The 14,222-nt window shown below is 40.1% G+C and overlaps 1 protein-coding gene across 3 annotated transcripts in view; it reads right to left on the bottom strand.

Moving 5' to 3' along the window:
- Window positions 1-14,222, bottom strand: part of MYO9A (myosin IXA) — a 217,973-nt gene that overhangs the window by 117,301 nt on the left and 86,450 nt on the right. For all 3 annotated transcript variants that reach the window (XM_064517658.1, XM_064517657.1, XM_064517659.1), the window contains exons 4-7: window positions 13,509-13,571; window positions 10,204-10,303; window positions 7,670-7,726; window positions 3,125-3,222 (exon numbers count right to left, since the gene is read on the bottom strand). In XM_064517658.1, coding sequence (XP_064373728.1) covers window positions 3,125-3,222; window positions 7,670-7,726; window positions 10,204-10,303; window positions 13,509-13,571 — 318 coding nt within the window. The remainder of the gene's footprint in view (window positions 1-3,124; window positions 3,223-7,669; window positions 7,727-10,203; window positions 10,304-13,508; window positions 13,572-14,222) is intronic.

Here is a 14,222-nt window from a genome sequence, read left to right as displayed (position 1 = left end):
ATAGTATTTAAAAGAATGCTGCATTTCTCAGTCCACTTCTTGCACTACTTAATATTTTGCCCCTTCTACAATACGTTTCGTCCTCACACCCTCAAAGTGGCATCTTCATATTTAACTCACTCATCTTACATTCAAGCTGAAGCAATTTCTGCCCATAATCTCCAGACACTTGCTCAAAAACTCACACTCAAAATAAGCATCCAATTTGCGCCACACAAAATTTCATTTTCACTTAATCAAGACTGAACTTGCCCAGCATTGGCACACTCTCTCGGATCTAGTCCCAGCTTGGAAGCCTATACAAAAGAGCTTAAATGCTTTTATTATACTTAAGCAGATTAAGACAGATGAAAAAAATTTACTGCTCCCATCAAATTTATCTAACTTTTCTTTTTTTGGTAGTTTGGTAATCTTTTAAGTGATATTCTTGTCCGCTCTTTGAGATTATCCAGTCATAGCTGACTTCAGCTATAAACCGTGTGTCCCTAGCTCTGCACACTCAGGAAAGCTAAAAACAAATAGAAATGAATTCTGTTTTACATATACATATGTGTGAGTGCACATATGTACCCATGTAAGTAAAAACATACACAGAAAAAGTCATATCTAAACTAATCCATTGATTAGGGCAAAGATCTTTCAGAGGTACAAGGAAGAGCAACATTTGGCTACAGTTTTAAGAACCCCAAAAGGGATCGTTACAATAATTTAGTCTGATCTCCAGTATAAAAAATAAAGAAAAGAACATAAAATTTCAGCTAGCAACTCTGGCCTCAAATCCACAAAATCTGATTCAGAAAACTTAGCTTTTAATCATATTCCTGGTCTCCTACCATGACTTCTACCACTTGTATCTATTAGCTGTGACAGGGCTACAGAGCATATTGTAATAAACAGGAGTCTAGGAAACAAATCAGATCACTCTGTTTAAATAACGTGCCGTTGTTATTTATCATGCTTCTAGGATTTCTTTAGGCAAAGGGAATATATTTCCTGGAAATTATTCAATATTATATTTTGTAAGAGATAATATCTCATATTTGGTAATGAAATATTGAATAGGAATAGCGCAAGAATACAAACATGATTTCTCCCTTGAAACTTCAACTTGCATTTAGTCCTTTTTTAACTGATAATTTGTTATTTTCAGCGTGGTGCTTATCCCTCAGTGATGACTTTAAGGCTGAGTCGGTAAGAGTAACAGCTAAGGAACAATCTTTTGCACTTGTACGTTTGGCGCGTTCAACCCGGAGGCAGCGTGGTTTGATTGGTAGTGTAGACTTGGGACCTTTGAGATGTGGATTCGATTCCTAGCCCTGCCTAGCTAGTGCTTGTCTGGACAATACAATTTCACCTCTTCTAGCCTCACCTCCCTTCTCTCTAAAATACTGATTCCTTATCATGAGTTACGTTGATGCAACTATAAACATTTTTCCAAACATGAAGCCCCATGCTTTGCTATAAGCAATCACTTCATAAAGTATAATAATACTTTAAATGTCCATGCTTTTTTTATACTCAGTTGAAGGTGATTTCTTTTTCTTCTTGCAGGTGTACAATGCTAAGTAGAATAAATTTGTTCTCATACTGAAGAATCCACTATTTTTTCTTAAGAAAGGCAAGTGCATTTTTGGGAAGACACAGCAGGACATGTGCAAGAACTTGTCCACTAACAAAGTTATTGCACAGTAAACCAAGAACATGAAGTTACAGTGACATCCTACTCCATTCTCTACGGGCACTTCATGATGGGTTTAGTCCATCAATTAAACTAGCTTACTGTACAGCAATTTGGCACCACAAACAGGCTTTAAAAAAAAAAGAAATCTTGTCACTGAAACACGAATCTTGTTGCATAAAGAGTGAGCTGAGGCAGAATACAGGCAGCAGTCTAGCACTACCCCACAAGCTCATTTCTGCTACAGTGTGGGCAAAGCAGCTTGCCTCGAGTGGGATACCACGCCATTAGTTTACGCGGTACAGATGTGTGCCTGTTTGCTTGAGAAGCTGAACGTACGCTTTATACAAAGTGGGTAGACATGAAAGACAGGGAACCAAGAAGTCATGTAACATATCCGCACTAACAGCATGCATATTTGGGTTTGTCCATGCATGTGCAAAGTAGAAAGAAGAAGAAGTTATTAATTAATTTATTATGCTTAGGATAAAGGATGAAGAAGATTTTCAGATGGGTGAAACAATTTTATGTTGGAGTAGAAGGTGGGACGTTATGTCCCACGGTCAAGGGCTTCTAATTGATGGCTCAGGCACTTTGCTCAGACATATTAAAAAGAAAAATGATGCTTAAAACAAAAGGAGGTAATCCACTCAGCTGCAAAAAATTTTAGCATCTTAAACTTCATTTACCCTAGGTGATGAATAGGGTTTCAAGTGCCATTAGTACAAAGCAGTAATTCCCTGTTGCCACATATTTCAAACAGAAAGGAAAATGTGTTCATTAAATTATGGTTGAAGCATTTTTACTCATTAAAAAAGTGCAAGATTTTCTCATGGTGTTCCAGTTACTGATTTGCATTTCAGTGACACTGGTAACGTCAAAAACAATACTCACTTTGAGGTCATCTTTTTAATATATATATATTTTTTACTGTGTGTTAACTATTTTAATAACACATTGGTCAAATTTGTTCAAACCTTCTCAGGACTTTCAAACAATGAAGTACGCCAATGATTAACACTACAAGAATTATTTTGCCGTTTTAGTCAAAGAGGATCCTCATGCAAAGCATGTAATTCTTTGCAGTCCGTGGAAGACAGTATTGCAGTCCAACAGCCTGGGTTTTCAACCAGCACTTCCACTAACTTGGTGGACGAAGGCCTGGTGGCAACACCCTTCTACAGAACTGGCAGCTCCACGCAAAGGATTAAGCACGACTAGTAATCAAAAGGTTACAACTAGGGTTTCTGATTACACCAGTACCTGGATTCATGATACGCGGAGTAAGGCATGCATAAATACTGTTTACTCCTCTATTGTGTGAATGGGCAACGGTTGTTACTCCTCCTCACATCAGCAATCTGATATGTCATATAGAGCCCGGTAGAGTCAAGTTAGCATAAGTCACGTGCATTATCAGAAAAATTATACAGAAAATAAACTCACTGTCTGCGAGTCTTGGGAAGAAACCCCACCATCTCCATGGCTAGCTGCAAGCGCTCAAAGTCATGCTTCAAGTCCTCCCCTTCAACGGAGAAACAGTCCTGTTGGGTTCAAAGAGAGAGATGAAGCATTTAAAGAAATTAAGATCAGAACAGGTCCAGATGGCCAATTCAGCACTTCATAAATATCATTTAGTAATTTCCATGCCTTTTATCAGAGACTAGAACATTTCCAATCTGGCACTGGGAAATGAGATATACAGGAGGGCCCACAAACATTATGGGGAATAACTGTAGCTAATTACCACCAATACCCAGCCCCTCCGACGCTTCCTCCCCCCCGAACGTACGCTTCGAACACTCTGTTCACACCTCCAGCATTGCTTTGAACGCCTGTTCCACACTGCCACAGCAGATACAGCAAGTACCATGTATGCAATGCAATAAGAGGCCAGGATTAGCGCAAGTGGCAATGTAGAATTTTTCTTCTTAAATACTGGAAAGAATACACAATTAATAAAAAAAAATCAAGCTGTCAAGGAGAATTTGCTTATATGCCCTTATTGGAAAGCTAGCTGGAGTGCAAGTTTAAATGCTATAACTACTTGGCACTAACTTCCCACGCGGACATTTTTACTCTGCGTTGTGTTTTTGTCTTGCGTAGCAAGCTGTCCTTTCAAATCTCCTTTCTTTCAAAGGACACCTAAACCTGCACCTAAACCACACATCACACGGTCACACTTATTTTAGAATAGCCTTGACTGTAGCAGGGGCTACTTTGGAATAGCTTTGCCGCAACAACTTTCTTGATTACTTTCTCATGCAGGTAAGTTTTTATTTCAACTCTATGTCTTAGCCCCTAAAGAAAGAGGTAAGTCGCACCATTACTACCGACAGCGTTGAAAGAGTGTCAGTGTGGGGAATTAGCATGCAAAAAGGATGTGAATTAGCAGCAATATGAACTATGTTATACATTTACAGGCAGTTTATTCCGTATTAATTGTCCTGGTTCATTAGGGTTTCCTACAACTAAACAGGAAGAACTCAGTTTTAAAATATTTCAAAAATAAAATGTAATTTCATGTAACATATCAGTGAAGTGAAATGCTGCCCAGGAAAGGGAAAGTTTAAAATATTTTATTCATCAACTTTATTCCAAAAACCAACACATTTTGTCAAAATGGCAGCAAGGAGGGAATTAGAAATCCACTGAATTTACGTCTGGGGAAGGCCGATGTTCTCAGGCTGAATGCTTTAGTTTTCCAAATCCTCCCCAAACCGATGGCAGTCACCGATACATTCGGAGCAAACAGTGGAATTCAGGTTACATTCTGGGCCCAACTAAAATCACCCTGCATCAATATTTAGGAAACATATTTAAATTAATTCTCCTTAATGAGTACATAAACTAATAATGTCAAGTAGCTGCGTGATTTGGCTCACCTTAGGCCCATGCGTTATCTATTACTCTATCCCTCTCCAGAGCCTCTATTTAATCCTTTCTTCACATTGCTACCTAAGAAACCTCCCAGTCTCCAAATCAAAATTGGGTTATTGTGTGTGACCCAATACATGCTATCTTAAACCTCAGAATATCGTACTATCGCTTCCTACAAATTAATCTAGGCATATAATTAAAAAAAAAAAAGTTATCTACAGTTACAGCGACAATGAATTAAGTAGCTGGATCGACAGTTTGGCGCATTTGTCTGCAAAACATATGCGCCACGTGAGCAAGCGTGCACGAGCTTTTGCACAAATAGTTCTGAAAATCTGCACCAAACTAAATGAATACTACAGGGAACATCATTACACAGATACCAAGTAATCACAGGATATTGACTGTTACATGAAAACAGACACTGACACTTATAAAGTTATTTTATAGTATCAGCTTTGTGGCTCACTGCATCCATATGCAATTAAAGCCCTGCAACTAAATCCCTGTTGCTCTTGCTTTTCATCCCACTAGTTACTATCATTACAGTGATAGTTACTGATTATGGGGCAAAATTGTTATTTGAAGTATTTATTTCAAAAAAGGTACCTCCCCATACGCAACTGCCCCATCCCTAAGAGCTAGAGAAATTCAGTGCACTGCCATAAATCCAGTCCAACTGAAAAATAAAGTCTAAAACTGTTATCAGTGGTCTTCGGGCACAACAATTTAATATTGCACTGACAAGGCGAATCTGGAAAAGATGGTGAACAGTGGGAATATTTTGCGCGCTTTTTAAAACCATGCGCAATACCAACGAATATGGGGCCTAAAATTTAATTAGAACATAATGGGCCTGCATCTGCTTAGAAAATACTCAAAAGAGTGAATTTTTCACCTTTTGCGGATAGACAACACTATTGCAATCTACCCATTTTAACTGAGCACAGGTGTCTAAGCTACCTATCCATATAACTTACTCAAAGGAGCGCAACTACGCTCTATTCCAGTAAGACCAGCAAGGATCATATGGAATATGGAATATCATATGGAATATTTATACTATAAAATATTAAGATAAAAAGTCTTCACTTCTCACTCTCTTTTGGCCCAAGCTGACACTGAACAACGACTGCTAGCCAACAGGTGATAGGTGGCCCCTAAACTATAAATTGCAAGACTCTTCAAATCCTTGCAAGTGCTACCTCAAGAGGCTGTAGTGGACAACGGGCTTCTTTGGTCAGCACAAAATTGTTGAGGATACTTTGGAGAAGTTGTCACACACCCCCAAGGCGGTACTTGGGGTCTGCAGAACACAAACATATCTGCAAATAAGACTTGCAAAAAGCTTTTAAGATACCAAGTGCCGGGTTTACGGACGATCTATGTTCCAGGAAACAATTTCTTTAGGCGGCATCATTCATCCAACCTGAAGTCACAAGTCAGCAGTGACATACTAGAGCTGCCTCAGAATTAATACGACCCAAGCCAAAGGCACTTTAATTAACAATTTACATAATCATTGCCAAACTCATTCATCCATATGGAAAAGCTTTTTGCAAACCATCTCTCTAAAAGCAGATGCCACATGCAATATTTCACCTTTGCATGATGCATTTTTTCCTAATGGATAATTTTTTAAGAGTTTCCTTGATAGTATGACGGACAAACATCTAAAGGCCTTTGCCTGTATGCTAAACTAGTCATCAATATGCTGCTGGGGCAATTAGTTTCCTGGCCTATTCAGCCCTTCCAAGCAAAAGTCAGTCCCTTGCTTACTGTCATTAAATTGGAGCAACCCATGTATTTCCATGAAAAGTTTAAAGAAGATATAATAGGGGTTTCTTTATAAATGGGAATTCTAAAGCGTGGCACCCGCACTGCTGAGCTGGCACTGCATTATTTGCCCTTCCCTGGTCTAGGGGAACATGGCAACTCCAGGCTTTGCTTTTCTTGCAATAGCTCCAAATAATTGCTCGAACCGATTCCTTAAGCAATTAAAGTCTTTGAAGCCTACAGCATACCAAGGCACACGGTAAAACAGCCACTTTGCCCTCCCTGCTCTCATAGAGCCTTATAAGGATGCCAATATTCGAATTTTCTTTAAACCTTAGGGAGTTCAGCTGCCCTTCCCTCCTGCAGAAGGAGACACTGCAGCTGCAATCTTGCTGCTCAACCTGTGCATTTAGCCGCGCTGAAACACAGTACTTGCCCAAATCGCCCTCTTATTCTGTCAGATATATATTTGCCAAGTTTGGGAACCGTTAAGTAAGCGGTGACATTGGCAGCAGCAACATGCGGTGGCTTTAAAGCACGCTTTCTGGTGCAAGGCAAAAGCGCCAGGGACCACGGCATGGACACATCCACAGGCCATGCAAAGCCGAGGCAGGGCACCCGCCAAGGCCACCATCCCGGGCTTCGGCATGACAGAGGAGCCGGGGAAGGGGGAGAAGCTCCCCGTGCCCTTTTCTGGTTAGATCGCTTTGGAAAGGGCTCAGGAGCTGAGCTGGATGGTAATGCGAGCAAAACTATTTTCCAACAAAGACTTGGTTGTGTTTCCAGTAATATCAGGATCTGATTTTCTCACAGATGGTGAGGCTGGGGGGCTGGGTTTGGCTTGATCCTTTTATTTTATTTTATTTTATTTTTTTCTTTTCCCTAGAAGCTGGTGAGCAGACACACTGCTGCAGCCACCGTGAACTGCCATTAAAATGAGCCATCTCTCAGCGCTCGCAGAGACGGAGCCGCTCTTCTACCAGAAAGCGATTCCAATTTTCACAGTATTGCCATCTCACAAATACTCGGTAACACGATTTATTAAAAACACCCAACGTGCATTATATCAAAAAGTCTCAGCTATTCGCTCAGACTAGATGCCCAAGCTAACTCAAAAAAGAGGCTTTCCAGAGACAAGCAACCAAAAAAAGGGCAATGCAAAGAAAATCAATATTGTCCCGAGCTAAAACACGAGCAACATCACTGCAGGGCAGAGAGGGTTATCGACAGGTTAAAATTAATCTGATTTTTGCTTTCTCCCCGGGTCTCGGCACAGCGAGAGAGCCAAGCAGCAGCCCGGCGGTGGCGAGGCCGAATGGCACGTGTTGTACTGACCGGCTCCGCGTCGCAGCAATAGTCCTCCCAGCTCTGTCTGCGGGGTCTCCGCGTCAGCTGGAAGCAAGGCAGACCCGGTTAGGCAGTATTCAGACCAAACGACTCAATGCAGTAGCGATCTCTCGTGCCGCAAGCCTAATCGCTTTTTAAGAGCATTAAACTTTCACGGTTGAAAAATATGGGGTTTACCTAGTGTCATGCAGAAGAGCAGGTTTTTGTTCCTACTCTGCTGCAGACGGGTACCCATACTGCAAAGCTGTCATCCTGTGATGTGATTAACAAGCAAGACTCGGAAGGTTTGGGGGAAGTCAAAAAAATCAGTCAAAAAGCCAAAATCAGATGGTGATGGAGTTTAAAAAAAAAAAAAAGGTCTCAACAGTGCAGGACATGTCTACTTTCAGGAACCAGTGAGTAGTCCCGACAGGGAGAGAGATGCGGCACCAGAGCTTCAGATTGCAGCACCAAGCTGAAATTTGACTAAATAAGGACCCAACCCTGCAAATTATTCATATTAACCCATATGAAAATTAGTAAACAGCACAGAATATGTTCAGCAAGTTGCAGGGTAGGACTTCTATCAGTCTTATCTGATACACAGAAGTCATCCAAACTCTGGAGATATGATAAGTAAATTTGTTCATAAAAAAGTAAAAATATTTTTTCCAGCTTGCTTTCTACATTGACATCAACAAAATGACAGAATATTTTATGCTGAAATATCTGAATAGATTATTTCTCATCTGCAATGCAAAATACCACTTTATTTTGCATAACACAATGTGAACTGAGGAACCTGGGAAAAAGAAAATAATTCTTGCCTCAAGGACTAAGTCAGTCCTTGAGTTAAAGGATCTGTTTCAATGTTTTATAGCTTTATAATTTTAATTTTTAAATTTTTATGTTCATCTCCAAGTTTGCTCTTTTTGCTTTTTATAGGGAGGGATTTCTCTCTGACACACTTAAGAAGTTACTGCGAATGCTCACGGGTCATTTTATTACATTGCCCTTTAATGTTTCCAGAGTTTACATCCTTATTAAGCTTCCTCTTTTTTTCTGTTTTCTCCTTATTTTGCTTTTTCCCCTTTGACTAAAGGATGTGGGAAAGATGTTATTGCATTGTTAGAAAGCCTTAATATGAAATGGTGCACTGAATATATTTAAAGGAGCTATTTTCACATAATTTTCAATGCAAACTTGTCTCTCAAACTCTAATAAGTACAATAAAATGATTATGATCAAAAACCTACAAATCCAAAACGTCACTATGCCACATATACGGCATTTACATAAGTCCAGAGCCTACTTCCATGATGCACTGGATGTAGTTAGCATCCTTCTGCAGTCTACTTGTCCACAGGATCATAATGTAGATTAAAATACATGTTTTAACCTAAATAACTCATTCCTAACAGATCAACACATTATATGCCATTGGATTTATTATATTGCTCAAAGCATTATGGATCTTCAAATTTTAACTGCTACTATTAAAAAAAAAAAAAAGGAATATAATTAAAAGCAATGTTTTAGACTAACATAAAACTACCGGATTGCCCAACAAAATCTGCGAAACTGCCAAAACATTCAATCCAAATGATCTTGGCACTTTCAGACTTCAAAACTGCAGCACAGATGGTCGTAAAGAACACATCATGTTCTCCAACCTCTGCAGTACATACGGACGCAGAAGGCAAAAGCACAGAGACAGAGCAAAAGCCTGAAACTCTTAATATGTTACTCATTTGTGCGAATTTCCTGACCCTGCTAAGTGTGGGTGGTAGTCATTAATATTACAATATATTTTGACTTTGATAGCCCACTTTAAAGATCTTAAAAAAAAGCCCTGGGTAATTGAGACATTTTACAGAGTTAAACTGTATTTCTAGAAAGACTAAAGGCTATTTGCGTTATACTATGCTTATAAGCTTCTCTCTCACTTCTAGGTTAATCTACTTTTTACTGCTACTCAAGTTTCCATTCCAAAAAAATTGCAACAACACTTTTTAAAATCATCGTATAAGGTAACTACAGTTCCAGATATGACTACTACTCTTTTTTTTTTTTTTTGAGCCAAAAGCAGCATCTTCCCTCTTTTCAAACATCAGTTGGTAACAGCATCTTTAAGTACCTAAAGTAAAGTAGATTTTCTGAAGGATGAATTTAGTTGCCCAATGGTAGTAGCTCACTCATTTTTAATTCACACATTTTCTATGGTTTCTACTTTTTTTTTTGTTTATATTAAACTTATTATACTGTTAAATTCAAAGGTTCACGCTAACAGACAGCCACAGAGCTACAGAATTAGGACAGATATTATACCCTGAAGACCAACTGCTGGCAAATGGACAGAGTTTTGTCTTTTCTTCTACTCAGAAGACAGATGTCAATGACTAAACAACATTCATACAGGTAAAACATTACTGTTTCTCCCTTAGACGCAGTTTCTTTATTGACATTAAGTAGCAGCAATAGAAAAGGCAGCAGGTCAGCAGAGCTGAGGGCCTGTCGCAAAGCCGCCCGTACAGTGGTCCCACCTGGTTGAGGTAATGGTACTCCTCAGGCTGCTTAAGATGAAAAGCTGATCTTTCTTCCTCGCTCGCTCCTGCCAGGAGGTAATAAAATACATGGTAGTTCCTGGTAACAAATAAAAACGACGTTAAACTTGAAAGCAAGTATCAGCCTTAAGCAGAGAAGCACAGGTAAACACCGTAAGCTGATTTTCCAATGTGTAAACTCAGGCTTGCGTGTACAACTTGAGCACGCAGCAAGGGGAAGGTGACACTTTATGTTAGTAGGGTGACTTTGATAGAAGTCAGCAGTTTAGTGGACAGGACAGCAAGAAGACAAAACCCTAAAAAATTCACGAATTTGGAGAGGGCACAAAGGAAATGGTCAAACGTGTCTGGAATGAGATGCATCTGTTTCCTGGACATCTAAGAGACCTGCTGAAACTGAATACGCCACATGACCACCCAGTTCTCAGCAAACCGGGAGCAATCTGAAGTCCACGCCACTTTTCAGTGAGTAGACTTACCATAAGCACACTTTATATGATGATACAACCCAGCCGTGGTCCCCTGAAAGGCTGTTGTGACAGCTAACGGCCACCGCAGCCCTGTGCCACTAGAGCCCTCCGAGAGCTCAACCTCTGCCATCGTTTCACACAGGGTGCTAACCTGGCCTGATGCAGAAATGGATGAAAAAGCCCTGAATCCAATTTACAAAGCCCTTAATGGGTACATCGAATAAATACACAAGGTCCAAACCATGTTGCAATGACTGGAAGATCTAACACTGACAGCAGTTTTGAGACTAGCTCATATCCAGTTTGCACTGCTGCAAAAGATCAAACCAGGCAATGGAGGATTAGGTCCCCTATTCCATCCAAGGACATGCACTGTCCAACAATATATTTCAAAAATTCCTAGATAACATAGCTGTATTTTCCTCCAGAAACGTGTGCAATGGCTATATATTTGTTAGAATCAAAATAATATGCTTCCTTAAAATGCAGAAATTACTACTTTTTAAAAAAAACTTTATTGCTACAAAGAAGCCAATAATTTCTCAGTTACGGTACTGTATCTCAGAATGGAAAATCTTCTATTTTTATGGCTACTAAAATATTCGAAATACCTGAATATTACTAATATTAAAAACACACCAAATGACACGCATCTGTCTTGTTTCAAAATGACTATAAAGCCCTTAGTGTTAACAATACAACCGTATTTTTAAAATTAAAACTTTGCTTTTAGGTCAGACATTTTCCAAGGGAAAACACATTTAGTTATCTTACAATGCTCCAAAGTATGTTTGTCAAATTTGAGGCTGTACACCATTTAACTTTGGGATCAATCCATTGGCATTCGGGGAAGCTTCACGCACCAAATCCTTTGGTTGGTGAAGGATGAGTTACGACATTCAGCTGGGTGACAAGAATCTCCCAGCCATGCACAAGACTTAATGTTAGACCTCTGCAAGAACAACTACCACCAAGGGGAACACAGGCCGAGGTGCCAAGAGCTGAGAGACATCAGAAGACAGAAAGTTCACTATCTTTCACATTAGAAGCAGCGAATTTGTTTAAAATCAGAGTAATAATTACCGAGAAAGGAGTACCTAACAGAAAATTAAGCTGCAGTTAGGAAAAAACAATTTGCCTAACTTTGTTGTCTCTCTCTAGATTTTTCTAGATGACCTTCTGATGGTTTCAGTGTGCTAAGAAAACAGAATTAAAATAGAATTAAAATAGTATCTTCCTCCCAAAATTAGATATTAAATAGTTCACAAGTTGCACAAGAAAACAAATGGTATATAATAATCCATATGACTAATCATAAAGACAATGGAAAACATAAGTCAAGGACTGTCAGTAAAATGAAGAACTTGATTTTCCCCAAGTTATATGCTGCTCCAACACAGGCAGCCACATAGCAAAGAGGTTGCTACGGCCAGAAAAAGACATGGGAAATGAGAACTGAGATCAGGCAGACTTCAGCACCCAGCTCCAAAATCATACATCAAAAAGCCTGCAGTTCAGTGGCCACCCAAACCAGCTCTGCAGGTCCAACAGCATCTGAAGTTCTGCTCCTGAGGCTGCCCAGGGCCGGGGTGGCCTTAGCAGCTATGTCACCTGCTTCTGCCCTACTCCAAGATCCGAGTGGTGGATTTAGAGAGCTGGCAGCTGCTCCCAAACTCATGGCCTTAGGAAGCACACGCCAACAAAACCGCCTTCTCCCCCAACATGCACCTGAGCTTCCCCCTTTAAAAACATAGCCAAGAGAAAGGATGGTATTTGCTTTCGTAGGAAGCAAATCAGAGAACCCCTTTTCACTTCTCATCTCTGCTTAGCCGGCAGCTTCAAATACATCTGTGCCACCAGCCAGAGAGAGCTACAAATCCATCTGGGTGGAGATCCCTTCATGTTCCCTGCACATGGAGGAGTACAAAATCCTTGGGTCTTGGAGACGATCAAAACAAGATGGACTCCTGATTCCAGTTGCTATCACAAGGATTACTTCTGCCCTTTCATCCGCCCCCACACCCCGCCGCAAAGATGAAACACACAGCTAACGCTGAAAGCGAGGAGGCCCAGGACACGGAGCTTCCCAGTCCGTCAGCTGGGCGCCCTGCGTATGAACCTGCAGAACCGCGTCCCGACTCCCATACGCTTTTCCTGGTGCAAAGCAGCCTGCTGCACTCCGGGCTACATAACAACCCTGCTTCAAGAGACGGCACGGAGCCACTCACCAAGCAGCAGCCTGGACATCAGAGCACTCGCTTAGGCAATGGGAGATGCAAGTTTGCAACCCCGCTGGATAAATGGAGCTGCACACGGTTCCCTTGCTTTTTGCACCAGTGCTGTTTTACTAGGCTAGTGCAGCAAAGCTGCTGCCTCCATCTGCCACAGTTTAAAAAATGCAAATCCTGCTCAGCTATTTCAGAACATTTTTGGCAGGCGGCAGTAGCGTATGGTCTGTCCTCTCCTTGATGCACAGGTATTTACTGTTGCACTTAGTCATTATAGCATGTGTGATCGGAGCTAGTTTAAACACATGCTCAGTGGGCCAGGACAGGAGATGATACAACTTAATATCATCTACTCCAAATCCAAACTACTAGGGCTTTTTTTGAGTTTTGACTTTTCTCTCCAAGCCAGTACAATGCAGAATTTAAATACATAATTTATCATTGAAGCAACTATCATTACATTATTAGAAGCGTGAAAATCCTGAGCCCCCTTTCCAGCTGAAACAGGGTTTTGAGCTATCTATGCCATGCTATCAAGACATATAAAAATTAAAACCAAACATACAAGCAAAATGTAGGTGCCTACCGTTCATTGTGTTCCTGATAGACCAGTCTGGATTTCTCCAGGAGATACTTTTCAACATAAGCTCTGGAAGAAAAAATAAAAATGTTATTCATTGACCAAATATTCAATTTAAATGAACACAGCTTTACTGGGACTTTGCAGTTTTAGTACACAAAAAAAAGTTTCAGCCTTGTTTCACTTAGTTATATAAATTTCTTCCTAGGCAGAACAAGCCCAATATTATGTTTGGCTTTTGAGGTTTTTTGGCTTGATACAAAGCCAAAGCTAACTTGGATATGAAAAACATGATCTCAGATGAGTTAGCCTATGGGCAGGGAGTGCAGGGGGAAATTTTGACAGAAACTAAGACTCTAGGATACCTATTTAATCCAAAGCCAGCAAAATAAAATCACTTGCAGACCAAGGGTTGTGCACAATCAGATCCTACTTCAACAAGAAATACATCTGGATGCAAAAGTTTGCAAAAGAAGATTTAGCTACAGAATCAGTACCCAAATTATCATTCCCTTTGCCAGAACAGCGGTTTTCAATAAAAACTTGGGTTATTAAATTGTGGCTATAGTTTAAAAAAAATGCAGAAGTTATTTACTGGAGTTTATATTTTATCCTAATAGCCTTCATAATAAACATGCTTAATTTACATACTAATACAAAGCTTTTCTAGCTAAAACAAGATTAGGCTGTGCTTCTGCAGCTACAGAAGCACAGCGATGT

Source organism: Dromaius novaehollandiae, chromosome 10 (genome assembly GCF_036370855.1).
Source record: "Dromaius novaehollandiae isolate bDroNov1 chromosome 10, bDroNov1.hap1, whole genome shotgun sequence".
Taxonomy (NCBI): Eukaryota; Metazoa; Chordata; class Aves; order Casuariiformes; family Dromaiidae; genus Dromaius; species Dromaius novaehollandiae.
Note: the sequence above shows the minus strand (reverse complement) of the source record. Positions and strands in the feature narration are given on the sequence as shown.